The 26,708-nt window shown below is 39.3% G+C and overlaps 7 protein-coding genes across 7 annotated transcripts; 2 read left to right on the top strand and 5 right to left on the bottom strand.

Annotated features, from left to right (window-relative positions):
• Nucleotides 1–799: 799 nt before the first annotated feature.
• Nucleotides 800–2,617, bottom strand: TEF3_3 (translational elongation factor EF-1 alpha; the record flags this gene model as incomplete). The annotated part of the gene is made up of 5 exons (XM_064825373.1): nucleotides 800–1,419; nucleotides 1,475–1,598; nucleotides 1,661–1,899; nucleotides 1,963–2,425; nucleotides 2,489–2,617. The coding sequence occupies 5 exons, from the start codon at nucleotides 2,615–2,617 to the stop codon at nucleotides 800–802; spliced, it is 1,575 nt and encodes a 524-aa protein (XP_064680750.1).
• A 3,222-nt stretch (nucleotides 2,618–5,839) lies between these two features.
• Nucleotides 5,840–8,912, top strand: ATC70_006091 (uncharacterized protein; the record flags this gene model as incomplete). Its single annotated transcript, XM_064825372.1, has 12 exons — nucleotides 5,840–6,145; nucleotides 6,194–6,400; nucleotides 6,454–6,463; nucleotides 6,528–6,675; nucleotides 6,728–6,819; nucleotides 6,872–7,243; nucleotides 7,508–7,516; nucleotides 7,604–7,846; nucleotides 7,906–8,069; nucleotides 8,128–8,254; nucleotides 8,318–8,420; nucleotides 8,480–8,912. The coding sequence occupies 12 exons, from the start codon at nucleotides 5,840–5,842 to the stop codon at nucleotides 8,910–8,912; spliced, it is 2,214 nt and encodes a 737-aa protein (XP_064680749.1).
• Nucleotides 8,913–9,029: 117 nt separating this feature from the next.
• On the bottom strand, nucleotides 9,030–10,504 carry PRI1 (p48 polypeptide of DNA primase; the record flags this gene model as incomplete). Its single annotated transcript, XM_064825371.1, has 3 exons — nucleotides 9,030–10,158; nucleotides 10,216–10,363; nucleotides 10,429–10,504. 3 exons carry the CDS (start codon nucleotides 10,502–10,504, stop codon nucleotides 9,030–9,032), a joined length of 1,353 nt encoding a protein of 450 aa, XP_064680748.1.
• Nucleotides 10,505–17,974: 7,470 nt separating this feature from the next.
• FOL3 (folylpolyglutamate synthase) lies at nucleotides 17,975–18,214 on the bottom strand (the record flags this gene model as incomplete). The annotated part of the gene is made up of 1 exon (XM_064825370.1): nucleotides 17,975–18,214. One exon carries the CDS (start codon nucleotides 18,212–18,214, stop codon nucleotides 17,975–17,977), a length of 240 nt encoding a protein of 79 aa, XP_064680747.1.
• A 1,116-nt stretch (nucleotides 18,215–19,330) lies between these two features.
• On the top strand, nucleotides 19,331–20,041 carry ATC70_006088 (uncharacterized protein; the record flags this gene model as incomplete). The annotated part of the gene is made up of 1 exon (XM_064825369.1): nucleotides 19,331–20,041. The coding sequence occupies one exon, from the start codon at nucleotides 19,331–19,333 to the stop codon at nucleotides 20,039–20,041; it is 711 nt and encodes a 236-aa protein (XP_064680746.1).
• A 1,714-nt stretch (nucleotides 20,042–21,755) lies between these two features.
• On the bottom strand, nucleotides 21,756–22,718 carry ATC70_006087 (uncharacterized protein; the record flags this gene model as incomplete). Its single annotated transcript, XM_064825368.1, has 4 exons — nucleotides 21,756–21,960; nucleotides 22,020–22,226; nucleotides 22,280–22,389; nucleotides 22,440–22,718. The coding sequence occupies 4 exons, from the start codon at nucleotides 22,716–22,718 to the stop codon at nucleotides 21,756–21,758; spliced, it is 801 nt and encodes a 266-aa protein (XP_064680745.1).
• Nucleotides 22,719–22,956: 238 nt separating this feature from the next.
• On the bottom strand, nucleotides 22,957–24,549 carry ATC70_006086 (uncharacterized protein; the record flags this gene model as incomplete). Its single annotated transcript, XM_064825367.1, has 6 exons — nucleotides 22,957–23,835; nucleotides 23,896–23,975; nucleotides 24,029–24,144; nucleotides 24,211–24,282; nucleotides 24,334–24,400; nucleotides 24,486–24,549. The coding sequence occupies 6 exons, from the start codon at nucleotides 24,547–24,549 to the stop codon at nucleotides 22,957–22,959; spliced, it is 1,278 nt and encodes a 425-aa protein (XP_064680744.1).
• Nucleotides 24,550–26,708: the final 2,159 nt, after the last annotated feature.

Below are 26,708 nucleotides of genomic sequence, written 5' to 3'. Positions count from 1 at the left end.
ATTATATCATTTTCCCATCATTTTATCTGAAAAGAAATATCATCGCTGGTCGATCTTTTCTTCTGTATTAAAGCCTCTTTACCCAAAACAATCACGTCGATCCTGTTGTATTTTGCAGTAATTGATCTCATTACATGTACTGTCCTATGTATATAGAATTTTCAACGCGCTATGTGATTACGTAATAGACAACTCGAATTGGGACTGTATGATATACGTTGCATGTATTTTATTAGTATCATAGATCAGACGAAACCATCAGTCGGCTAGTAAGCTATGTACAAGATGACTGCCGCATCATCTCAATTCCATATGAAGTTCCATGAATACTTGAAATCATTCTTTGAGTCAATGTCATTCACCCAACTGCCTGCTGGAATAGAGACGTTGGAGCTAGATGCTTTCGAGACAAACAATAAACGTTTCATACTGTTTGACCACATCTTGAATGTACATCTACAGGTGCTTCATACTCACCTTTAAGAGGGATGTCTGTACGTGGCAAGAGGTCTGATGCGGATTCAGGAACCGTTTGTTGGTTCTGTTGTAGATACAATATGTGTATAAGAAACACTGTTTGCATGAAAGTGAGTGAAATCCCGATGATGTTTATTTGGCTGATGACAAGCTAAAGATCAACACACTTCCTACAATGAACTGCTCTTCAATGCATTCAAAGGGTGGCCCTCACAATGAAATTGCATTGACTATCAGGCTATCTATTCTTAGTATGCCGCTTCAATGAAGTCCAGAAATACTTTATTATATACATGTTTGCTTTCTGAAATAAACTTCACATCTAGATACCTCCCATGTTAATGTACTTGATGTGCATGTAGTCATCTAAACCAAATTGACTGCCCTCGCGACCAAGACCAGACTCCTTGACACCACCAAATGGAGTGTAGCAACTAGAGATGATACCTGTGTTCACACCAACCATACCGGTCTCTAATTGCTCAGCAACACGCCAGCAACGTCCAATGTCACGACTGAAGAAGTAACTAGCTAAACCGAAAGGTGTGTCATTGGCAAGAGAAATAACATCGCTCTCATTGTCAAAGGGGAACAAGGCGGCAACAGGACCAAATGTCTCTTCAGTGTGAATCTTCATCTCGGCAGTCATGTTGGAAAGAACAGTAGGTGCGAAAAAGTTACCGCCCTTGTGTTCACCACCAGCCAAGACCTCGGCACCCTTACTAACAGCATCTTCGACATGAGACTTTACCTTGTCAATGCCCTTGGAGTTGATGAGAGGACCGTGAGTTGTCTTGCTGTCGAAACCATGGCCAACTTGGAATTGCTTGACTTTTTCAGCGAGACGAGTAGAGAACTCCTTGTAGACATTCTTTTGGACGTAGATACGGTTAGCGGAAACACAAGTTTGGCCGGTTCCTCTGAATTTACAGGCAATGATGGCTAGCATTCTCGTTAGAATGACAGTATGATAAGTACGCGCAAACTAAAACCTTACCATCAACAGCAGCAGATACGTCAGCATCATCAAAGACAATGAAAGCAGCATTACCACCAAGTTCCATAGAGACCTTCTTCATGGTACCTGATGATTGAGACATCAAAAGTTTACCGACAGCAGTCTGAGGAATTCATGCACAATGGGTCAACTGATTGCTACATTACAAATGACACACACACTTACAGAGCCAGTGAATGAAATTTTCTTGACGATGGGGTTGGTACACAATTCTTTGCCCACATCAGCGACATGCTTATCAGTAGGGACAATGTTAACAACACCAGCAGGAATACCAACGCGCTTGGCGAGTTCAGCCAAAGCCAATGCAGAGTAGGGAGTCTCAGCACCAGGCTTGATAACCACAGTACAGCCAGCAGCCAAAGCAGCACCGACCTTACGGGTAATCATAGCAGCAGGGAAATCTAAACGCATTTTGCATAAATATGACACACAATTGACGCACATTTTACGGACTAAAAACTTACTCCAAGGCGTAATGATACCGACCACACCAACAGGTTGCTTGATAGTGACAAAACGTTGTCCAGGGATATGAGAAGGAATCACAGAACCATAAGCACGAACGGCTTCTTCACCAAACCACTCAAAGAAGGAAGCAGCGTAAGCGACTTCACCCTTGGCCTCGGGCAAGGTCTTGCCGTTTTCCCAAGTCAAGATGGTAGCCAAATCATCTTGGTTCTCCATCATGGCGCGATACCACTTGAGCAAGAGGTCATGACGTTCCTTACCAGTGGTCTTGGACCATGACTTGAATGCATCAGAGGCAACTTGGATAGCTTCCTTGGTCTCCTTGCTGCCCATGTCAGGCAGCTTGCCAATCTCCTTATCTGTAGCAGGGTCGAGCACTGTAAACGTTTCGCTAACGTTCTTGTTGGTCCATTCATTGTTGATGAAGGCAGATTCCTTGAACAAAGAGGGATCCTTGAGCTGCAGCGTGGTGTCCGTTAGTGACATGGCTCCTCTTCAATGCATCCACACAAATGACATTACCTTTGGGATGTCGACAGAGGTGACGAATGATTTGAGAGCAGTGGACATGGTGAATTTTCTAATAGTGGTTGTACGAGTAGGATTCAAACAAGCTTTAATATATGTGTTCTGCAGGGCAGATCTGATCATTATTTAAATGAAAGAAAGAGGTGAGAAAGAAAAGGACAGTGGTTTGGCCCTTTTTATTTTCCTGAAGCATTAAGATTAGTACGTGTGAAAGCGGTTATTGAACCTTATTATTCAACAAGATATGCAATACTCCATACACTTAGTCATGGTGGGCGAATCATGGCTATCTGTAACCATCAATTGCCGTCACTGTTTTCACTTTCCCCTCAATCTCTTTTTGGAGTATTGTAAGGCAAATTCACTTGGTATGAATAAAGCGCATTTCCAGGATAAATGCTGCCATCATACTAGCTTGTAACCGGAGATCTCTCTCATCAAACTGGATAGCGATTGCAAAATTTGATCTCCCCAGAACTGGCAATCAGGGCATGCATGTATGCATTACACAGGATGACAGCTCATCTTGGTTGCTATCATGCAGTAAAAGGCAAGCTGTGATAGCATGAAATGAAGCAATACGAGGGATAAAGATACGCTTCAAAATAGTGAAATTTGTCAACCCAAATCGATTGACATTTATCATAGTAATACATAGTGTGTTCACTTCAGTTTCGTAAAAAAAAAATACAATTTGAATTCATGAACAAACTGAGATAAGAAAAGTTGATACTGAAAAGCCAGATAGACAAATACAGATTTGTTATAAAAGAAGAGGGGGGGGGGGGGGAATCTAGTAGCTTTTAGTCAATGGCAAAATAATAATTACGTACCTGAATATCTCGCCACACGCCCTTTGCAAAAATGTAGATTTGATTCAATGAACCCGCAATGTCAGGAGTGCCTAGCCGCTTGAGAACCAAAATGAATGAGGTTTTACTACAACAAAGTGCGTAAACGACCAGAGTAAGAGGGAAACCCCCCCCCCCTATCTATGAGTAAGCACAGTTATAGACCAAGAGAACAGAGAGCGTGCAAAATGTCGATCCTATGCGATAGCAATGAGCAATGAGCTTGAAGCATTTAGAGCGCTTGAACCATACCAGATAAGAGTACACATGGGCATGCAGCACATAGACCAACAGAAAGCATACTGAAAGCCTTGTGATGGCTTCTTGAGTGATCCGCGTTTTTTGGGAGCCTTGATAACCTTCATTGAGACTCTGAAAAACCATGTTATGATGCACCAGCTATGTAAATCACAGTAAGCTTCGCAGTTTGCAACAATTAAATTTATCAAAAAAGATACATCGCAGTGAAAGTAAGATACAATAGACAGGCTAGTCTATGGTACTTTTTGATTTGCAATCCTCTTGTTATTAGCTTCACAAACATCAGTTGTCTCTGTAATAACAGGGGGGGCGTTGCCATTGCTAGCCAGCATTTATTGAAACTCAGGTTGCAAGCTGCTTCAGATTGGCCAGTTTTGCTGAATTTCGATCCATTTCAAGTTATTTTGTAAAATTCGACTATATAAATTGCGGTCATCATCCCATGTCTCCTTAAGCTTTCCTGGAGTACATTTGAAGGCGCATCCAATGGTGCCAACTAGAATCAGTGTTATGAAGTAGCTTATTGACCAATTTTTTAAAATATGAAATGTCGTTTTTGACCAAAATGTAGAGATTTTACATATGAAGATCTTACAAACAAAGTTTAAGGAGTTGCTTTAGGTCGAGAGGAACAAATTGATTTAATATATGCTTTAGAAAAAGTCTTCATTTTGGAGGTCAAAAACGCAATCATTTGTTTTTCGATGAAAACCATGAGGCACCCCTCATGCTTTTGAGTCGATTTTTGAAATGTTTTTTTTTTTTTTTTTTTTTTTTTTTTTTTTTTTTTTTTGGTCCTGAAAAAGTTGAGCAAAAGTGTTAATAAGTTAGTGTTAGTTGAAAGAAATTGTTTGGTGCTATTTTGGTGGTCTAAAACGGCTTCTAACGCGAGAAATACCGACCCGAAAATCGCTGTATTTTGCATAATCTTGGACAGTAAGAGTTAAAACAAGTATCCTGTTTGTTTGTATAAGAGCTATACACATTGATATAGACATGGAGCATCGTAGAAAAGCCATTTCCACTACTATAGTCGTTTACATCTCTCATCTTACAAGTAAATAGCCACACAGTAAAAGACTCGGTATATAGGAGTAGAATCTTGGTGACACGGTATGAGTTATATGCACACTGTACCAATGTCAGCTATATAAACAATGTATTAATGCACATCGAAAACGAGTCTTGTACTCTACATGATTTATTAATGGTAATGAATACTATTGGTATCAATGTAACAGCTGTTTTAGGTCGATACATAGCAGATACTTATCGGTCTGTGGGTAGTGCTAATGATCCATAGTGTAGTATACTTCCAGACAGATGATTCACTCAAAGTTGGACCCATTTTGATCACCCTCGCTGGCCAGCTTTCTATATTATCTGTGAATGGAGGCAACTCATGCTATGCACTGTTCTCTTTCTCCATGGCATCCCCATCAATAACAAACAAACGCACTTACATTGAAAAAGCTGTGTACCTCCACTTGACGGGTTTATGCCACTCAAGGAGATGAGCTGCGGTCATGGAGGCTTCTGTCTAATGGGTTGACACACAAACATCAAAGCTGTAAGCAATCAAACCCAACCAAGTACTTAGCCATGCCAAACAATATTCGTGGTCGTATATCACTATACACTGAATACGGTATCATAACACACATATCGGCTTAACCAGCGTACTATCCAGTGCAAGTCTGCATATGCTCAATACTTGAAAGCACTCCTAAATCCATCAAAAACATGTATGTATGCCGTTTCTTTGCAACACGAATTATACCCTAGAACCCTATGTACGGATTGATCGACTTTCCTTTTCAAGCGAACAAAAGAATTGCTATAATAGGATCCATACTATTCTTTATGATACGATTCAACGCATAAACAGACAATCTTAAAAAAAAAAAATAGCATTGCTTAAATAAACACAATGAATGAACTATGTCCACAAGGATTCCTCATTTTTATTTCTTACTGAGCTTATCCTATCGCTTCTGTTTGGTAGGGAACAGCCGAATTACTTGCATGTATTCGTTGTTGTTATTTTGTGTCATGTCAGAAAAACCTGTTCTCTAGGGGAGCAGAGGAGACGGTACTAGTGACAAGACAGCGAGGCCGTTGCTTTTACACGGTAATCATTGAGGAGAGGAATGACACATAAAAAAGGGCTCAACAGACAACTCCATGATCTGCACTCTTTTTCTTCCGTTCTTCATCACTTTAACCCAACACAATGAACATGGCATTGCCTCCAGACGCTCAAATGTATATAGATTTACTTGCAAACATTACAGCAGAAGATGTGCGCTATGAATACCTCAATGATTCCACAAAACGATACTTTCGACATACGGCATCTACTGTGGTATACATGAGTGTGTGTCTTGGATGCACCATATGGCAATTGATGGCAGCCGCAGAACTGGTGTACAAGGCACGCAAATGGCTTCATTTTGCTGTCCTTTTCGAGACAGTACTGTCTTTTCTTGTCATATCTTGCAGTATTCTAAATCCATTGACAGATGTAACTTGCGAGCTAGTAAGTGTAGACATTCAACTTACAGTGCTTTTCACTAACATAGACTAGCGGTTCTGGGTATCCATCATATCAGTCAATCTTGGGGGATGCTGTATTCAAACGATTCTGCTCTACAAAGCCTACATTTGCTACGACCGTGCTAAATGGCTGATCATCATTGGGTCTCTGATCAATACTGGCTACATTGCATTGACGTTTGTCTATGGCACATTTGGAAAAGTGCCTACCTACAAGGATCTGATGGGAAACTGTGTTGTATGTGTATGCCAAATGTATATTTAATTGCTCTTATTCATTTCCTGTTGTAGATGACAAACTGTAAGCTGGTGATCATATGAATGATACATCATGTTGCTCATTGTGCATTTCCTATTTTCTTTAGTGGAATGGCCAGCATTAGCCAAACTGGGCCTGGATATCGCAAGCAACGTGTTTTTATCCTTTGCGTTTCTGATGGTCATTTACCGCCATTACCGTATCTTTGGAAACAGCCTTCATAAATCACTGCTATCAAGCGGTCTCATCTTCTCGTAATGTAATGTCTAGACAATGAGAACTGCCATGACTAACTTGAAATTGCAGCGTTGGTGTCATTGCCTCCAACATTGTCACCGCTATTTTGATCTCTTGCAGAACAATGGGTGGATTATCCGCAGATTTATATTCATTTGACTGTAAGTTGTTTTTCTTGAAATGGGGTGTGCTATACTCAATCGCAACATCCAGGGGTTATTACTAGTTATCTACTGATCAAGCAGTTCAAGATGAACAAGCCCAAGGCCAGCAACAAGGCAAATGAAGAAGATGACGATGAAGATGGGCAAGATGAGACACAATTTAAAAAATCTATCGCCTCGTCCAACCACAGCTTTGACATTGTAACTCTACGCCGCAACACAGTAACTCATGAGCAAGCGCTGCATAAAGAATCGATTCAAAAGAGCAACACGATTCTCGAGAACCAAGGCGATATTGACCTCGAAAAAAACCGCTTTTCTGATGGTGTTTTGTCTGCCATAACTACAGTCAACCCGAGTCTAGACGCTCATTATGTTTGCTCCCATTGTTTGGCTCATTCGCCACTCTTTATGGACCATTGTAAACCTTCATCTTCTTAACCATTTCTTCCGATGACGGTCACCTTTTTTTTTTTTTTTTTTTTTTTTTCCTTCAAACTTTCATTGACATTGCACGGTTGCCATCTCTCTTTTTTTTTTTTTTTGTCTCTTTTCTCTTTCACAAAAAAAAAAAAAACACGTAAAGCTAATCCTTGACAACGATCGGCTGCCTTTTTCATTATCTTCATAATAAACTCTCTTTTCAAACACAAACAGATATAAACAGTTCGATTGAATTGAACAGATCAAAGCAGTAAGTGTCATTGGCAATGCTCCTTTATATTTCGCTCGCGATGTTGCAAGAAAAAAAAATTTTTTTTTAATGCTTCATTTCCTTCAGTGGAGACACCACAATCAGAGCAACACAAGTCAGACGATAGCAAGAGACCAAGAGAGGAGGACTCAGGCGCTGATCAGCAACAACCGGCAGAAAAGAAGCAAGATGCAGACAATGCACCCGCACCGAAACCTCGACCTGAACAACGCAAACCACAATACGAACTCAAGTACTCGCTCGTTGGCCATCGCATGTCAGTATCCAGTGTCAAGTTCTCGCCAGATGGCAAATGGCTAGCTAGTTGCTGTAAGTTTACTAGATGCAATAGTTAATTCCCTATGTTATATTCACTCTCATCATTTAAGCTGCCGACAAAACCATCAAGATTTGGCATGCATTAGATGGTAAATACGAAGCTACATTGGAGGGCCATACACAAGGTATTTCCGATTGTGCATGGTCCTCGGACTCACAAAACCTATGCTCTGCCTCCGATGATCGCACCATTCGTATCTGGAGCCTTGCTACAGTAAGCATGATTGATTGACAACATGGATCTAGCATGAAATTGATAATTTTCTTGAAAGCGTGAAACTGTCAAAGTTTTAAAGGGCCATTCCAACTACGTATTCTGCGTCAACTACAATCCTCAATCAAATTTAATCGTTTCTGGATCGTTTGATGAAAGCATCAAAATTTGGGATGTGAAAAAAGGTAACAATACAAGGTGAAAAAGGGGCAGCATGGCATCTGAAGACTGACTCGATGGATTGCTAGGCAAATGCATGAAAACATTACCAGCGCACTCCGATCCCGTATCAGCAGTTCATTTCAACAGAGATGGTACCATGATTGTAAGCTGCAGTCATGATGGATTAATGTAAGTTGTAGATCCATTAATCAAACGCTATGGTCTTCTCATCAAGTCATGCCGAGTAGTCGTATCTGGGACACCGCCAGTGGACAATGTTTAAAAACACTCGTCGATGATGATAACCCGCCCGTATCGTTTGTCAAATTCTCGCCAAATGGTAAATATATCCTCGCCTCAACACTAGATAACACATTACGACTGTGGAACTATCATACCGGCAAATGTCTCAAGACGTATCGTGGACATGAAAACAGTAAATATTGTATATTTGCCAGTTTTAGTGTGACAGGTGGCAAGTGGATTGTGAGCGGCAGTGAGGATCACAACATATACATTTGGAATTTGCAGACAAAAGAAATTGTACAGAAATTAGAAGGACATTCAGACGTTGTTCTTTGCATAGCCTGCCATCCAACAATGAACATCATCGCATCCGGCTCAATCGACCAGGACAAGTCGGTCAAACTCTGGTTTGATAAATCACAACCTTCAGCTTAGTAAACAATGGCAGCACAATACTAATAAAGAACAAATATATAAATTTATTTTATATACAAAAAAAACAAGCGGTAAAAGGAAAGAAAAAGGGGGTATCAAAAAAAAAAAAAAAGTGTGTTATTTTGCATTGCTTTCAGAATTTGACCACCACTTTGATAAAAACCCTCGGCTACTTGTTGCTGTTGCTGTAGCAGAAGAAGAGGGAATATGGTCCATATCAATGCTCTTGCGAGATAATCCCTCCATACTCTTTTTGGCTAATTGCGATAAACTATCCAAACTAGGCCTAAAATCGAGACTACTTCTACGCTGATTGTTTTCCAGTGAGGGTCTACCAATAGGATACATATCAACTGATTTTCTACCGCTGCTGAACCACGTTTTCTTTGGTTTGAGTTGTTCTATATCGGGTCTATCGTCGCCTAGAGAGGGCCTTGGTGTTTCTTCATCTGCATCGTCGTCTATTTCAATCACATTGCCATTCTCATCGTCTTGCAATGAGATGTTGTTGGCAGCCATCGCATTCATCAAGGCAGTCGTACGCAAGTGACCACCATCTGAGCTGCATCTCTTTAAAGGGGTTGAATCCAAACAAGGACGTATATGAGCAGAGTCAAGAGAAGCACGTCCAATGATTTTATTTTCCTCCAGATCATGATTTGAAAAGTAGGCGCTGGGTGTGGTGGTGGGAGAAGCCACACCAAACGCTCTTCTTTCCAATGAGGTCAGATAATTCTCATCCTCGTAATGATTTACCACACCATAGCTGTAGTAATCTTGTTGCAATTCGTCGGCAGATGGTCGTGGTGTGTTTAAACTGTGTCTTGGTGGTGGTAACGTGGATATATCTGGTATATGCAATTGATGCTCGAATACACTGGGTAGACTAGGTCGTCGTAGTCTGTCTGCTTTGGCCTGCTGCTGCTGCTGTTGTTGTTGATATGAAGCTGCATCCATCGATCGACGGCCTGCTTCTGCAACATGTTTTCCTTCTTGCAACCCTTTTAGCATTATCTGCATTGACCCAAACGTCTCCAGTAGCTTAACTATCTCCACGTGATGTTTAGCTGCAGCTACATCAACTGGCCGAGACCCATATTTGTCCTTGACATTGATCTTGGCTCCATTTCTAAGCAGCAAGTCCACAATCTTTGTACATCCATTCGCACAGGCAACATGTAAAGCGGTTGATCCCGTGGCACCTGCAACTGCTTGCGACTTGTCTGCACTGTGCTTTCTTGACCATCTACTTGCAGTGTGAGTGTCGTCAAGCACAACGAAATCAAGGCGGTGGTTTACATACCTTTGGGCATTGACATCCGCTCCTCTGTCTATCAGATACTGCACAACAGCAATGTGATTTTCATTGATGCAAGCTAGCTGAAGTGGCATGTAGCCATTCACAACGGAATCTATAGGTGCGCCATGATCAAGAGCAAACTTGACAAGTCCTGGATTTCATTGTTAGAGTTGAACTTGTGCATGGTAACGAGCCCAATCCATCTCCATGACTTACCAACATTGCCGTTCATTGCTGCACCGTGTAAGCCAAGAGAATAGTCTTTCGTTTTGTCTTTCTTTCCATCGTACATGCTGAATAAACTAAAATTCTTGTGATATTAAGAGAAAAGAAACAAGATGAGAAAAAAAAAAAGCATTTATAAATCTACTAAAAAACGAAAAGGGGAAAAAGACTTCGGAGGTTGTAAAAATGGTGTATATCAGTAGTATGCTATGCGATAAAGGGAGAAATCAAAGGGGAGTGTGCCTGTGTAAGTCTGTGTCTTCCCTGGGTAATAGCATCTATTTTTTGTTATTTTTATCTATTGCCAAGTATTCTCACTCTCGCTCTGCTCAGCTTCATCATGATGATGATAATGGCTCTGTTGTTCAATAAATACGTTTCATGTTGCTAAATTTAAAATGTGTCAAGATTTTAAGAATAGTATCGTTACTCGTGTACTCGATAACTTTTGGGACATACAAAACAAGCAGATCGTTGTCATTGCCGTCTTCTTGATTCAATGCTCTCTTGTTGGCACTGTACTAGTATTTTCATATGACATTTGTTGTTTGATATGCTTCAAAATGTGTCAATCAACATTTTGTGTGTTTCGGAGCTCAAACCTTGAATGCTGATTTCAGGAACACATCTGAATCCTCTCCATAGCAACTGAATCACAGCCACGCAATCACAAACTGTGTCAGGTGGTTGTATTGGCTCTTTCACATCAAAGTGTGCTATTTGCAGAGGTCATTTGTATCATGGAAACCATCGTAATTCTTGACTCATTGGTCTCTTGTTACACTAAATTAAAAATAACGTATGACAGGGTATTGCAATATTTAAAATCTAATTTAAGGTAGGCGCCAATGTTTAATTCCTAAAAACTTTAAAGGCTTGTGTTTATATACACTTTACGATACAGACAATCAATGCAAATGTCGGTAATCTCTACTTTTATAATCCTTGGGAATTCAACTGCATTTGATGAGAATTTGAACATCTGTAATGAACAGTAAAATGGCGTCATCCTGCTCGATTTTACTTGTACCCATCGTGCGCATACAACCATTCATGTCCCATTACGTGGGCTTACTTTGATAGCAAATACGAACATGGCGTATAATGGCAATGCATTACTTTTTCGTTACTTTAAGATGCTTGTAGCAAACACATAAAACTTGATGATGTTTGCGTGAACGATGAATGCTTTGATCGATACGGCGGCTCACCTCATTTCAAAAGGACAATTCTCAATAGGCATGGTAAACATGATGCATAACTCGCTTTATGATATATCATTCTTAGCGTTTGCATATGACCTCATCTTAATGCATTTGCTTTATTTTTAATGGTTTGATGTAACTTGCACAGTAAGTAGCAGATTGTATAAGAATACGGAATGCACTTTCAGTTTTTACGGAGCCATCCTTTAACAACCTGATGAAGACACTTCAATGCATAATGGAAGTGATTAACAACTATTTTCAAGTACTGCAGAAACACCAAGCAAGCTTATCACAGAACTGGACTACCACCCCCGAATCTGTTCCCCTTTCTTTGAAACGCATTAACTGAGGAGAGAATGTTTAACTCAAATCTGATCCAAATTGATATCGTAAGGTGCCATAGCCTCGTTGATAAGTTGCTACTTTTAAGTTATTGAAGGATATTTGACATACTGATGAACCATGCTTCCAAGACTAGATGACCGTGGCTTGCTTTGTTCAGCTCCAGTAAGCGTCTCAATTTAAGATATTCATTTTCTCCTTACTTAAGAATGCAGTTTATCTCACCAATTAAGCCTTTCCACTTTCGGTTATCAAGTCTTCAGTCAAACATAGTCTGTTTAACATGAATCCACCACAAATTTACTGCTTCGAGCGCTATTGTTTGCCTTGTATCAGATTCTGAATGTACTGCAATGGTTTCAATTTCCAGGTTTGAGACTGAGGTGCGCATTTCAGCAAAAGGGAGTCGATTGTTTTTCACGACCCATGTCGATGATGCTAGAGACTTGGTATCAGATTCATTACATGCTTACTTCGAGGAGTTGTCAAACATATGAACAAGTTTTCAGTCGCTATATTAGTTGTCAAAAATCAAGCAAGTAAAATGTAAAGTAGCCAACAACACAAGAAAATCCCCGTGTTTCGGTACTTTTATCAGTACAACTACCAACTCAACCAAGCTTCTTCTTGTAACTGAGTTTTGCTCCTTTGCATTTGCTCTTCAGAATAAGACCTTGTTTGAGCACCTACCATGATACTTCCTTTCAAAAATTGCATTTTCAACCCTCAAATTGGAGTTTACGGTGGCAAAAACACATTTTTCCTTAATAACAGCACAGAAACGTCCATGTGATGGTCAAGTCTACGAAATAAATTCAAGACGTTGTATGACTACTCATACTGCCACACACAAAAAAAAAAAAAAAAAAAAAAAGTTTATATGCGCCACTGTAACAAAAGTTAGCTTTGGGCAATCAACTTTGGACAATTTGGCTGGAGCTGATCTTTTTGGCAGTGTAGATCCTTGAAACCATTTAAACCCGATTGTGGAATTTGAGGCTTGATAGACTAAAATTCACGGAAAAAAAAGAATAAAAAAAAACAGTAGTGTTAACTTGATAAAGGTATATTTTATTATCAAACTGACAGGTGTAAAGTAAACTGAAGTCTCTCTACTGGCCAGGTAGATGATCCTTCTTATATACTATAACAATGGATAAAAGTTCTATTAATTAGATTGACAAATAAGTCAACTCAGATCAACTAATGTCTAATCATGCTAAAAGACAACTCCAGCAAGCTAATCATGATTTAGCTTTGCCTGGATGAATAATTAGACTCTCATCCAAAGTACCCTGATCTATCCTTTCTATAAGGATAATTAATATCGATCTAGTAGCATGTATCCGATAGGTACAGTCTTCTTAGTCTATATTAATAGTACATATCTGAGTGTATATCGCTAAGCATACATCTTTAGCATGTATCTGGATATATGGCATGTCTATAGCATATCGTATGCATGTCTATAGCATGTCTATAGCATGTCTCATATATTGCACAAGTCTGTAGTACATAATGTATCTGTAGCTAGTATCACGGATATAAGCATGTGTCTTATAGCGTGGATCATGAAGTGTACATCTGAAGCAACAAGTTAATAATATTGCATCGGTTTTGGTGTTTATCCAAATATGACAAACATCCGTAGTCAATGTCGGAACACAAGTAGAAGTCTATAACACCATCTCTGTCCGTGGTGCCATCTATAGCCTACTGTATCTTATATACTATGAATCATATAGTACTAGCGTATCTGAAGTCCATATCTTCTTATAGTATAAATCGATATCGTACATCTTGTTATATCAAATGTCATAGCAAGGTCTCACACTAAAGGTTTTAGGCTATTCTTAGGTCCTTTGGGTAAATCATGCTAATCATGATTTACAAATCAATTGTTGGGTAGATAGTAAACCTATTTGTATTATAGTTCATCATCATGCTGTAAACCCTAGCTTAATGAAAAATATATAAATGCATCCTTGGGATGCATTCTCAATAAAAGTGTAATTCTTTGGCAGATTCAATTTTACATTGTATTTTGACATAACACATCTAATCCAGTGCACAGATAGTTTATATCTAAATCTGGTAACTGGATGATCTGTCGGAATGCAGATCATACTGGATGTATTCTACAGCAAGATCTGAGCCTTGGAATTATAATAAAAGCGCCTATCACTTGAAAATTGAGTTCTGTACAATGCAGAGCATCTGGGCCATCAGACAGAAGTGTAATTTACTGACTCTTCTGACAACGCAACCCACTACACCGTCATTTTAGGTCAAATTCTGTTCAAATCTAGCCATTTTCAAGCATGAATAACTCATGCCACAAAGCGTTTTGAGCGTTTGGAGTAGCACCACACGCCTTCTCTTGGCCACGCTTTACTTACTGATGCTTTATCTCAAGATTTTCTGGGTCATTGCAAACCCAGGAAAATTCTCATATTTACATGAGTATTAGCAAAGGAAAGTTCTTGAAAATCAAATGATCGCGCTTTTCACCCCAAAACTGAAGACTTTTTCTATGATATATATTAGGCCACTTTGATTGAAATGATAAAATGCGACATTGGAAGCTCTTTCTATAAGACTTGCATACGCTAAATTTTGACATATTCATAGAAAACCTGTTTTCATACTTTTGCGAATTGCTCAATATTTTCAGTTTAAAAACTGTATATAATTAAAATCATTCGATGCGGCTTCCTTAGTTCTCTAAGTTTGTATTAGAAAGCTGGTTATAACAACGAGAGTTTTCATAGTGAAATCTGGCAAAAACGTTTAAAAGATGTCAGACAGGTCAAGTTTGAACACGAGAATACCAATGCACAAATTCAAATTAAATTGCCGCAATTAGGGGGTGCCACTGCAGAAGACTGAGACCAAATATACTAGCCGTGACGCCGGATAGGGCGCCGTCTCATTTTTTTTTCCATATCCCCGTTTTTTTTCCCTTTTTGCAAGACGCGTTTAGCATCAAGTCATGGTCGGTTTGGAAACTGTTTGATTGATAATAACACTCTAGCTTCCAATAAATCTGTCTTGTACTTGTGGAAGAACTTGAAACTGCTTCTTTGAAGTGGAATATATTAGGTACTATTCAATAACGAACACTGGAAGGCGTAGAATTAACACTAATAATTGAGTTTATTCGGTTTTAGTAATTTTTTGCTTGTATGAGTGAGTGCTGCTGCTATTACTTCTCTGCCTTCTCTGCTGCTTGTTTCTTTGGTTCATCATGTCTGGTGGTTGCTTCTTTGGTCTCTGCTGGTGACGTTTGTTCTTTGTTTTTTCTATGATGCTTGTGTTGCTGCTGCTGCTAATCTGGTCTTTCCTGGTCTACTGTATTTGGTGCATGCTCGTTCTCTGGTTTATATCCGGTGATTGCGTAATATCTGGCCTATCTCTGGTGGTGATACGTGGTAAGTAATTTCTTTGATCTTTGTCTGCTCTCTGCTGATGGCGTTTCAAGTTCTTTAGTTTTTCCATGATGCCGGTGTTGCTGCTGCTGCTGCTGCTATTCTGGTCTTTCCTGGTCTGCTGTATTTGGTGCATGCTCGTTCTCTGGTCTGTCTCCGGTGATTATTGCCTATACTTTTCTGGTCTATCTGTGGCTGTGGTAAGTGGTAAGTATCTTCTTTCTTCTGGCCGCAATGATATAAAACTTCTTTGAACGCTTATATTTTTGCGTCCTTTCTCGTGATAATGCATTCATGATGTTTGCCTTGTTGCGCTTTTTCTTCTTCTTTTTCTTTTGTTGGTGGTGTTTCCTCTGTGGCTTCACATGAAACAACATTAGTCATTATGTCGTATTGCAAACTTATAATACCACTATTGCTTTTGCAGTTGTGCGTATTTGTGCCATGTTGCTTTACATCAGACTATTACTACCATGCACGTTGCTCATGTAAGCATTTTTATTGCAACAACAACGAGCTTTTTTGAACATCTTTGATGTTGTATTTTTTATGCTTTTCTTTGACTCGCTTCGTGTGAGTGTCTCTTTTTTTGTCTACATAATACTACTATACTCTTGTAGTATTATGTTCATTTGTTCCTCTTATTATGTTTCTTTTGAAGCATACTTTTTTACGTTGTGTGGATGCGCCTATCCCTGAAGCTCAACAAGACTTTATCCGAGGCTAGGAGGTAGATAGGCCGCCTCCACTTGGTTATCGCTACTTACTTTAGTGATGATTGAGAGTCTCAACGCCTGAATCTAAAGCTAGGTGGTGTAAGTAAGGCATGCTCTAGCACTTGGGGGAAGTTTAATGATAGCATCTGCTATATTGCTATATATAGCGGAGCTTAAAATTTTGCCTCACATCAAAACAGGGGGAAACCCTCGCAAATTTTTTTTAGGTCAGCGGAGTTTTTACGCGATTTGATTGGCTCAGAGGTTCAGGTACCGAAGGATTCTAGCTAGTTGATCTCCTATTGATCTGTCATTTACTATAATTTTGTGTTTGCAATAAAACGGGTATCCAAACAGATACAATTTAAATTCTTCCTTATTGGAAATAACATAAGGTGCAGTGATTTGATCTGATATCGGTTACACAGCTCTATGTGGGGGACATTTATTGAATTTATTATGTGAAAAACGTTATTATATTATAGGTACAGTAGTACACTCAATACTACTACATCCTCCCAGCAATACCGAACGCTTCGCCAAGCATGTGTCTTTTATCATTAGGTTTCAGCATGTGGTGTCAGTTTCAAGGTTTGCTAACTTCTATCTCGTAGCAAGATGCTGGATGTACAAAAGTAGTTCCGGCTTCGAGGTTTGGGCCATCGATACAAAGAACAGTGTTTCAACACTATTATCTTTACAGCTGCCAATTCAACCACGCTTCTTCTCTAGTAGCTGCATTTTGCTCCTCTATATTTGATTTACAGAATGAGACCTCTGGGTGCTCACTACAATACTTTCTTTCAAAAATTGGGGTTTGAAAAAACCCCAAATTAGAATTTACAGTGACAAAATCATGCTTTTCTTTTTTTAATAACAGCATAGAAAAATCCATACGATGCTCAAGTATATAAAATAAACCTATAGGGTGCATTGACTAATGCTGACGCACAAAATAAACTTATAGCACCCACTGTAGCAAAAGTTAGCTTTGAGCGATTAACAGTCTTGGCCAACTTGACTAGGGCAGAACTTTTTGACAGTGTAACAACTCCATGAAAACTGATGCTACAGCCTTGAGTAAAGCTCCAAACAATAGAAGAACTGTGTTTCTACACAATTATTACTACAGTTGAATTGGTACAGATTTAATACATGTTTTCCTCCGAAAAGCTTTAAAAGTAATGCGGTGCATTGCAGTCTCAAATTATTTGTCAAGTCTATACAAATCAATCTTGAAACAAACAGTATCCTACTATACAGCAGATCACACAAATTGTGTGCACTATTTCCTGAATCAATCTTTACACACGCTTATCAAAAAAACAGCATTTACTTCATAATCAACAATTAAAATATCGACATATTATATTCCATCCGTGAATTCAGTTATAGTTCATTCGGATGAATATACAGAGGCCCTATTTTCGACATTTACCTTATTTTTTTTTTGCAAGGATATACTGTATAGACAGACATTAGATTATTATGAATAGCATATTACATCAAGACATCTGAACAAAATCATCCATTTTTCCATCGAAATCTTTATATCAGTCTTCACATTTACTATTCTTAGCATCTCACATTATAGATCTGTCAAATATCTCGAATTAGTCTTGATAAATCCTTTGAATGCACTTCTGACAAATGTTTCTATCTTTTTATGCAGACCTGCTTAACATACTCTCTTACAACATTTTTATAGACCAGAATCAGATACGTAAATTATACATGCCAAGTTCAAATACCTATTGCAGATGACAATTTTATTGATTCAAACATAATGTAAGATAGCAAAAAGTAGATGGTTTGGATATAAGAGTAGTGATCTTTTCTTTAATTAGTCTATCAACATGGTCTGTCCAAATGCAGTAGTAATAAACTTTGTAGTAACGACAGAAAAGTCCTTGGCCACCATGTTGTTTGATACAACAGTAGAGGAAAAAGATGAAGCAGTAGAAGCATTGTCCTCATCCATCACGGAGACCAGCGATGGTTGATCTTTGGCAGCATTGATGTACTGGTCCCAAGCAGCGTCCAAAACTTGTCTTGGAGCCAAGTAATGCTCATCTGACATCATGAATGTGTCCCCAATGGATACCTGCAGATACTCGAGGACAACCCAAGTCAAAATACGTCTTGATAGTATTCTCTGGACCCATATGCAGATGTTGCATTAACTGTGTAGGCATGACGTTGCCAATAGGAATAGCTGCCAATGTAGAAGGTGCATAGAGATTGCCAATTGCCTTGAATAGTTCAGGGGAATACCTAGTATCGCCGCTAAGTGTTGAAGCCAAGCATCGAACTTTGATTATAATCAGAATGAGAACAGCCTGTCAGATTTTTAAGCAAGCGGTTTGCTGCTATATGCTAAATTCAGTGTAATTCATTTAACTGTAGTAGTATAACAAGATACATAACTAGAAAGAGGAATTGATGATATGTGGCTATCTTTTAGCTCTCGGCCACCACACGTTGAATCCAAGTTATTCCATGTTACATGCATACCTCCTTATTGTAACCTTTCAGGCCATTTATTAGCTCTATAGAATCTACGTCTAAACAAAGTTCAATCTGAAATGAGAGCTTATAAAACTCATAAAATTAACATAAGCCCCCTTCACATGTAATAGTTGCCGTTGAAAAGAAAGTATTCGCTGCTGCAATAACTGGTACATAAATTGCATACCTATCTGTGTCACGAAAAAACACTCTTGGCCAATCCGTCTACATTACGGAATGAGTTACACTGTCTTACCATGCATGTTGCCTTTTGTCAGTCAAAGGATTTTTCAGCCAAGCTCATCTAGTTACAGAAATCATTTTTTAGATGAGCCACACTGGTTGTTCTTTTTTTTTCGCGCTTGATTGTTTGTCTTTTACTGCTCTGAATTGAACTAATAATATCGATTTACCCCTGAATTAAAAACAGGACTATTGACATTCTCGACCTGCGATTTTTCTCCTCTCGAAAGAGAATGAAATAGGCGTTAACAATTTCACTAATTGGGTCGTATCACAGATTACTCAATTAAGAATTGACATCTATTCATTTTGTGTTTACAGCATGATGGGAAATGGAATGAGGCTTTGTTTACGATTATCACTATAAAAACCAATACGTTGGGCTGAATTCCAGGTATCTCTTTTCTTCTTTTTCTTTCTTGTATATACAAACAAACCCTCAAACAATATGGTTCATTCAATCAAGACAATTTATCATAGAATCAAAGCCAAGAAGAACACCAATACAGCCACTGATTACGATGAAGATTACCTTGTGGATTATGAAGATATACCCCAACACAAAAAAATATCCAAAGAGTTGATCACCAAACAAATTGAAAAATGCAAGCGAAAACTAGAGCAAATCAAGAGATCCACATCGCCCACATCATCACTATTATCTACTGAACACTACAACTACAAGCTGAATTATTCTGAAAAGGGATCCATTCAAAGGCCCACCTACTATGTTGAATCCACTGGCGAAATTTACTATATCCCAATTACCATGGATGTGATCCGGTCCGTGATCTTGAAACAGCATTGCCAAATCACAAAGCATGACGAGCTGATATGGTTTGAAGATGGTATCAAATGGTTGTCTCAACAACAGTATCAAAACAAGAGCAATATTAGTTTCAGGTACTACATTGAAGAAGAAAAGAATTATACCGGTTGGGATGAAAAGAGAACCATGCTACAACATGACATTGAAGACCTGGAGCGTGCTTGCGAGGCGTATTTTGGTATTCCTTTGGGACTCTGTGAAGATCACTGGGCTGCTGAATACTTGATGAGTCAAGCTTCTAAAGCAAAGCTATTACGCCGGGTGAATCTGCAACCCTCTTTACGTAAAGTCAAGTTTAGTCTCAAGCGCATGTTCTGTTGTGGATTGTAGACAAGAAGAAAAGAGACAAGAGGTTTCAAATATAAATATTATGTTGATCTGAACGAGCAACGCTTACAAGTTACTTTTGATAAGTCATCGTAGTGTATAATGTTGTCAACATTTCTGAAAAAAAAAACCATTATCATGTTCATTGTGTATAGCTTATCATACTTATATATATATATATATATATATATATGTCATTCAATAAAAAAAAGGAATTCATTATACGTGTCTGTTGGAAATGTGATACACTTTCAGGTATACCGAGAGAAGGGCAAAAAAATTAGTGATACAGCATCAGGGCCCGAATACACAAATAAACAAATAAACAAATAAATACAGATGAAAGGCTAAATACCCAAAGTTTCAAACAGTGTGAAATCAATCGATCTTTAAAGGATGAGTGTCATGAATGACGCCAAAGCAAAAAAGAACCTACCTTGATGGATGTGTAGATGTTCCGCATGAAGCCGTAAGTAGCAAAGAAGCCGATTGTTCCTGTGCACAATCCATAGATCAGGCACAAAATAAGCGAGTGCCCAAAATACACTACAGCTGATACTAGGCCGAGAAAGTTGGTGCGAAAGATAAAGTAACATGCAGAATATCTGTAAATAATGTGTAAGGCATGCTTCCCGTCTTACGACATAATGACAGCTTACATGAACAAGCACACGGATGACACGAACGAGACCCTAAAAGAATTCCACCACCACTGGTAGTCTTGACAGCAAAGACTGAAATAAGTGACTCCAATTGACATTATCGCTGCTGTGATGGTCAAGATAACAAAAATGATGATCAAGAATCCAAACATGTAGTGATATTTACTGCTCCACTCTGAGAGTGTAATGTAATACATATTCAGGTACAAGACGATGAATGATACCAACCCACCCACAGCACACCTAAAGATGGGCTCCAAATACCACGGCTGATCGGGTATATAGCAAGGAATTGGGTTCAGTTTGACAGGTGGTTTAAATTGATCTTTCTTTGTGTGCTTCCTTTGACTGAAATGAGCACCAAGATGAACCAACGGAACAGAGATACCAAACCATAGAAAAACCAGCGTTGTAAACGTGGACAATGGAATAGCAGCTGATGAGCTTTTACTCCACACAAATGAATTGATGATGAACACAATAGTGAATATGACTGAGGGGACAAGGAAAGCTGCCTGTACTACAGTTCAGATATGTCGTGGATTGACTTTGAAGGTGCTTACTTGCCTCAAGTGCGTTCTGCATCCATGATTTGCGGTCCTCTCCAAACACATGATGCATCAAATTGCTTGTGTATCCTGTGAAGAGCCTGAAACAACATAACATTAGCTATGGCTCTACACACACTTGACTTGATACCTGCCCTGAAAGCACATAAAGTGCAATTGCGTATAAGATGAAGCCTCCACGATAGGAAGGGCTCAGTAAACCTAACAATCCCACTACCAATGTAAACATTGACATGTTTAAAAACTGCATCCCAGATCCCAAAAGTGGGCCCATCCATGTCGAGTGTCTAGGAGGTCGAAATACATCGCCATGCATCAGCTTCCAGCCTTGATTTTTACCATCATTGAACTCATCTTTGCTCTCTCGGTTGTAGATGCTGATATCTCTGGCAAGTGTGCGCATCAATATCATGCCAGCAAATGCCTACAAATAGAAGCGTGCAGATCAATATGTTGCAGATGGAAATGAGATAAATGCGAGGTTGCTTATGCTGTTGATAGCGATTCAAGCGAGTGTTCCATGTGATGGTTTTCGACTGATACAAAGTGAGTTTTCACTGTTTTAGAGCAACTCCATACAGCACCTACCTCTTCCCATGACACCGAGTATGTGTAGTGAAGAAATGCACTTGCTCCTAATTCTGTGGCTGTAGAGTTTGGACTAACTATGCATGTATTTGCATTATGGATGCTACAAAATTCGAAAATCTGAGTGCTCGATGACACGTTAAAGGCTCTTTTTCGACATACGCTGAGGGGTACACTTCAAAGCCAACAATGTATTTGGTGCTTGCATCAGTTGGGTGTGCTTGGTACTGCAAATGTAGGTTAAAGTGGTTGTAAAGAAAGGTCTTGCTAGTAAACTTGTCCACATAGCCCATTTTCAACTGTGGTAGCCATTTGCGATGTTGCGTGTTGCTGTTGTCCTGCGATAATCCTCGCAAACCATCTACAAGCCTAGTGGTCACATTGGATATAAGCTTACAAGTGCCATACTTGATCACACATACCATTCCACCCTATAGTCTAGCCTAATTAGCTCTTTTGCCAGCTCAACATCTCTCTCGTTCAGTTTAACAGTGCATAGCTGATTGCAGTAGATAGCGTGGCCCAATTTCAGCTGAAATATGAATTAGCAACTCTCGATGCCAACAAAAGCTTAATCCTCACCTCAGATCTGCTCTTCATGTAGCGATCACCTTGCAGAATGTGCCCCAAATTGACCAGTGATCGTTGCTGTTTGCGTGTATTATCGTTGGAAGGACACACAAAAGGTAACTCTTCATATGCAAATGGTAATTGTGTCTTTGCAGATGTGATCTTGTTTACAACGAGTGGCACTGAATCATTCAAATGATAGCTATGAAGAATATCGCTGTCCGCCGAAAAAAATGCCTGTGTATTATGCTTGCAAAATAGCAACACTGTCACTAGTATCAAAAACAGCATTGCAGCGAAAAAGTAGTAAAGAGAAAGAAGGACAGCAGAGTGATCTCAACTCAAATTGAATCCATCAAGACACGCTCCTCGATTCGATCGAAATCTTTGGCCCCTCTTTCTCTCTCTCTCTCTCTCTTTCGCTCTTATAAAGACTAAACACAAAAAGTAAAGGAGTCCACTTCAAGCTAACTGCAGTAATCATGTATGCAGATCTATTGCAACAGTTCTTCTTTTATTCAAACGACATCTACTTGATATAAGTCTTCAATTCCTTCAGACGCTCTACAGCTTGTTCCAAGACTTCGTCGGTCTTACAGAAGGCAAAACGAGCAAAGTGAGCAGCCAAGGGCCAGTGCTCCTTTTCGTAGAATTCAGAGGGAGGAATAGCACAGACACCGATATGCTTGGTTAACCAGTAGCACATTTTGAAATCAGCACCACGATCATTTAAGATCTCGGGGAACTCAAAGTCCTTGGGGATTTGGATTTTGCTGGTATTGACCAGGATATAGTAAGCACCCTCTGGCATAGTGTAGGGTAAATTCAGCTCATCAAATAGCTTGCTCAGGATGGACTTTTTGTGCATGTACTGGTCGATCTGGTTCTGGAAGATGGGCTGTGTCATGGCATTCTCGAGGCCAGCAGCAACGGCTTCTTGGCAAGGGGAATTGACGCAGAAAACAACTCTTGTTTGAGCAGCAAATGCGTGCTTGATCAAGTGGTCAGGGCCAATCAACCATCCAACACGCCATCCAGTGGCAGCAAAAGATTTACCGCCTGATCCAACAGTGATTGTGCGTTCCCAGAGGTTGTCAATGTTGGCAATGCGTGGGAATTTGTTGAGAGGAGGGTAGTAGAGACGATCATAGACTTCATCAGACAAGATGACAAGGTTGTTCTCTTCCGCTACCTGACCAATGGCACGCAACTCGTCTTCATCGAATACTTTACCGATGGGATTATGGGGTGTGTTGAGTACAATCATCTTGGTCTTGGGTGTCACTTTGGATTTGAGTTCTTCAATGTCTAATTTCCACTCGTGAGATGAGATGACACGATCAGCAGCATCTGTAGGGGGTCTAAGAGGAACGTAGACAGGCTTGCCACCGTTCATGGTGATATTGGGCTAGACAATAAAGCCAATGTGAGCTCGTAGTCAGCTACCCTTTGCATGATTGTGACTCACAATGTATTGATCAAAGAAGGGCTCCATACAAATCACTTCATCTCCAGCATCCAGAAATCCAGCAAACGTAGCAAACATGCCTATAATCCACGTTGAGTGTCTCTGTATACTGTATAATGTGCTCACAATGTACCTTCATTGGCACCTGCTGTGACCAGAATCTCGGTCTCAGGATCCAACTTGCGATTGAATTGCTCGCTGTAAGAAGCAGCCAAAGCGTTTCTCAATCTAGGACGACCGCGAGGATGACTATACACACTAGCTTTAGAAACTTGATTCTTTCAGTCTGCTTGACTAATTTGGCTTGTTGTGTACCTGTATTGATTGGCTTCGACAACTTCGAGAGCTTCTTTGGCAGCATTTTGCACAATGGCAGGAGGAGCAAAGCTGTTTGTACGTTAATTTTTGAATAGAGTCCTACATGGATCGTATACCCACTTCATGTAACCTTGACCCAAATTGATGGCCTTTGTCTCTAAAGCAAGAGGGGTAAAGATAGACCATACTATCAACATGGTGAGCCACAGGCTTGACGCACACACACACACACACACACACACACACACACACACACAATGCGCGAGACTTACCATCTCTACTAAAATGAGAGACCCGTTCAGCAGGCTTGATTTGTTGAGCACTCTTGGTTGACATCCTATAGATTTGTTGCTGTTGCGAAGGAAAAGAGATGAAATTTCTTTTAGTCAAAAAACTTAATCTTCTAATAGATGCAATGTTCATTGTTTTTAAATCCGAACGTGTTGAGAAAAAGATGAGAGTGGGTGTTGGGTGGGGCGAGGGGTTAAGAACTTGACCATTCAACTATACCAGAGAGCCTTATTCAAAGCAAGATGAGCCAATGAAACTAGACATCTCCTATTGCGTAACTCACCAAATGATGTATTTTCTCATACAAATTGCGCTTTTCTTTTGTGCGCTTTACACACACTCAAACTATGAATGCATACACTGAAGTAATCTGACCGGAAGCAATGTTTTCTATTCAATTTAATACTAGAGCTTGGCGTGTTAAATCTGGGTTCGCTTATGCTTCCATAGCTCAAATTGCAAAACAGTAGTAAATATTCATCTTACAAGCTCAGAAAGGTAGAAACATGTCAGGCTGGTACCTGAATTGAGCTTCAATCCACGGTTCACCGCAGTGATTGAAGCTTTTTGGGGATCTGTAATGGTTTTTTAGCCAGATGTATGAACGCAGCATGGAGCCTGTATTGCCAAAACATCCTAATGCGGCTGTAAATGCGTCAAATTTTTGGCTCGATATCTCATGATGCGTAAACGAGCGCGAAATATTGGTTTCCACAACCAACTTTTACTTTATGCAACTGATCTACGCATCAAGAAACATGTGTTGAACAACGAATCAGTATGCAATCACAGCTCTATGGCAAGAAGAACAGATATCATAGTCCTTCATATGCATCAATTGCCTTCATTTGCCAACAAAGCAATCTGTCCAATCCAAATGTCGATTTTTACGCTAAAACAAAAATTTGACAATAAGCTTTCCCTCAAGATGAATCATTGCAAATCATCAAATCCAACGTTTAAAAGCACATTGCTGCGTAAAAATTCTCTAAATGCTTCCATCAATATAAAAATCGAGTTTTCAATCGCTCATATCTCGACAACCAAGCACAATCTCAGCTTCAAATTAAGTGCGATCGTGTTCTACGACAAGACATTAGGTTATGAATTACTTTTCAGCAATTTTTCTTGAGAACAAATTGATTATCGAAATCTAGCCATTTTGGCCTTGTACTAGTAAGGGAAAATCTGAAGATTTTAGAAAATCCGACTTTTCACCTCGAAAATCGCATTTTTTTATATGGCGTTCCTAAGCTCAAAATGACCTTAGAAACGCAAAGAAGCATCTGACGCTGTTTCTAAACGTGTTTACTATCCATTTTGTAGACTTTTTCTGGAAAAACCTAAATCAAGTTTATTGAAGATTACTCACCATAGACAAAAGGAATCGCTCTGAAAGTGGCACCATTGAATTCCTCATCTTTTTCTGCATGCGAAAGTTTAGAAATGTACCTGTTGATTATGTAATAGAATCCTGTCTAATGTCCACTGAAAGGTTTTGAAATGTCAATATCCAGGGTCCAAACAATCAGTTGAAGAGCTCATACTTCAATCTCCGAACGGGCATCATGAATGCCATGTTTGGTGATTTAGTTAAAATTTCTTCAACCTCTCCCCATCTGCTTTACGTTGAAATTCTTTATATTGTTTACTAAAAATTGTAAGTATCTATCTGCTTTGAACCTCTTGTATGTAAGCTATTTTGTACACTTTTGATATGAAGCCATTTTATGTCAATCGTAGGCTCAAGGTGATTGCTTATTATTCAGCTCAAAGCAACCTCAGATTTCTATATGGCTCATGCATATATTGCAGTTGCCGTCTATAGCAGCTATATAACATTTGCAGAAGTCAATAAAATATAGTGCTTATATCATAACATAATAGATTTATTGTCCCTAGACACTTTGAAATCCTCAAAAAGAAAAAAAATTGATTTAACAAGTATTTTGATGGACTGACGTTATTAAATATAGAATGCAAGAAGATAGAATTACTAAAAATAGTGCTGTATAATTTGCCATTTACTTTCCATACGCTTCAAAAGTATTTATTAATGTATTGCCTTCATGATGAAAAGGGCATTGTTGAGTCTGCCAGCCGGCTCCACCAGCCAAAATTAATTCCAGCTCAGAATCCTAGTCTGCTTCAGATTGGACAAATTTCTACCATCTTCGACTTGATCAATCTATTTTAGCAGATTC

This window comes from Mucor velutinosus, assembly GCF_035048745.1.
Source record: "Mucor velutinosus strain NIH1002 chromosome Unknown tig00001544, whole genome shotgun sequence".
In the NCBI taxonomy this organism is placed as follows: domain Eukaryota; kingdom Fungi; phylum Mucoromycota; class Mucoromycetes; order Mucorales; family Mucoraceae; genus Mucor; species Mucor velutinosus.
Note: the sequence above shows the minus strand (reverse complement) of the source record. Positions and strands in the feature narration are given on the sequence as shown.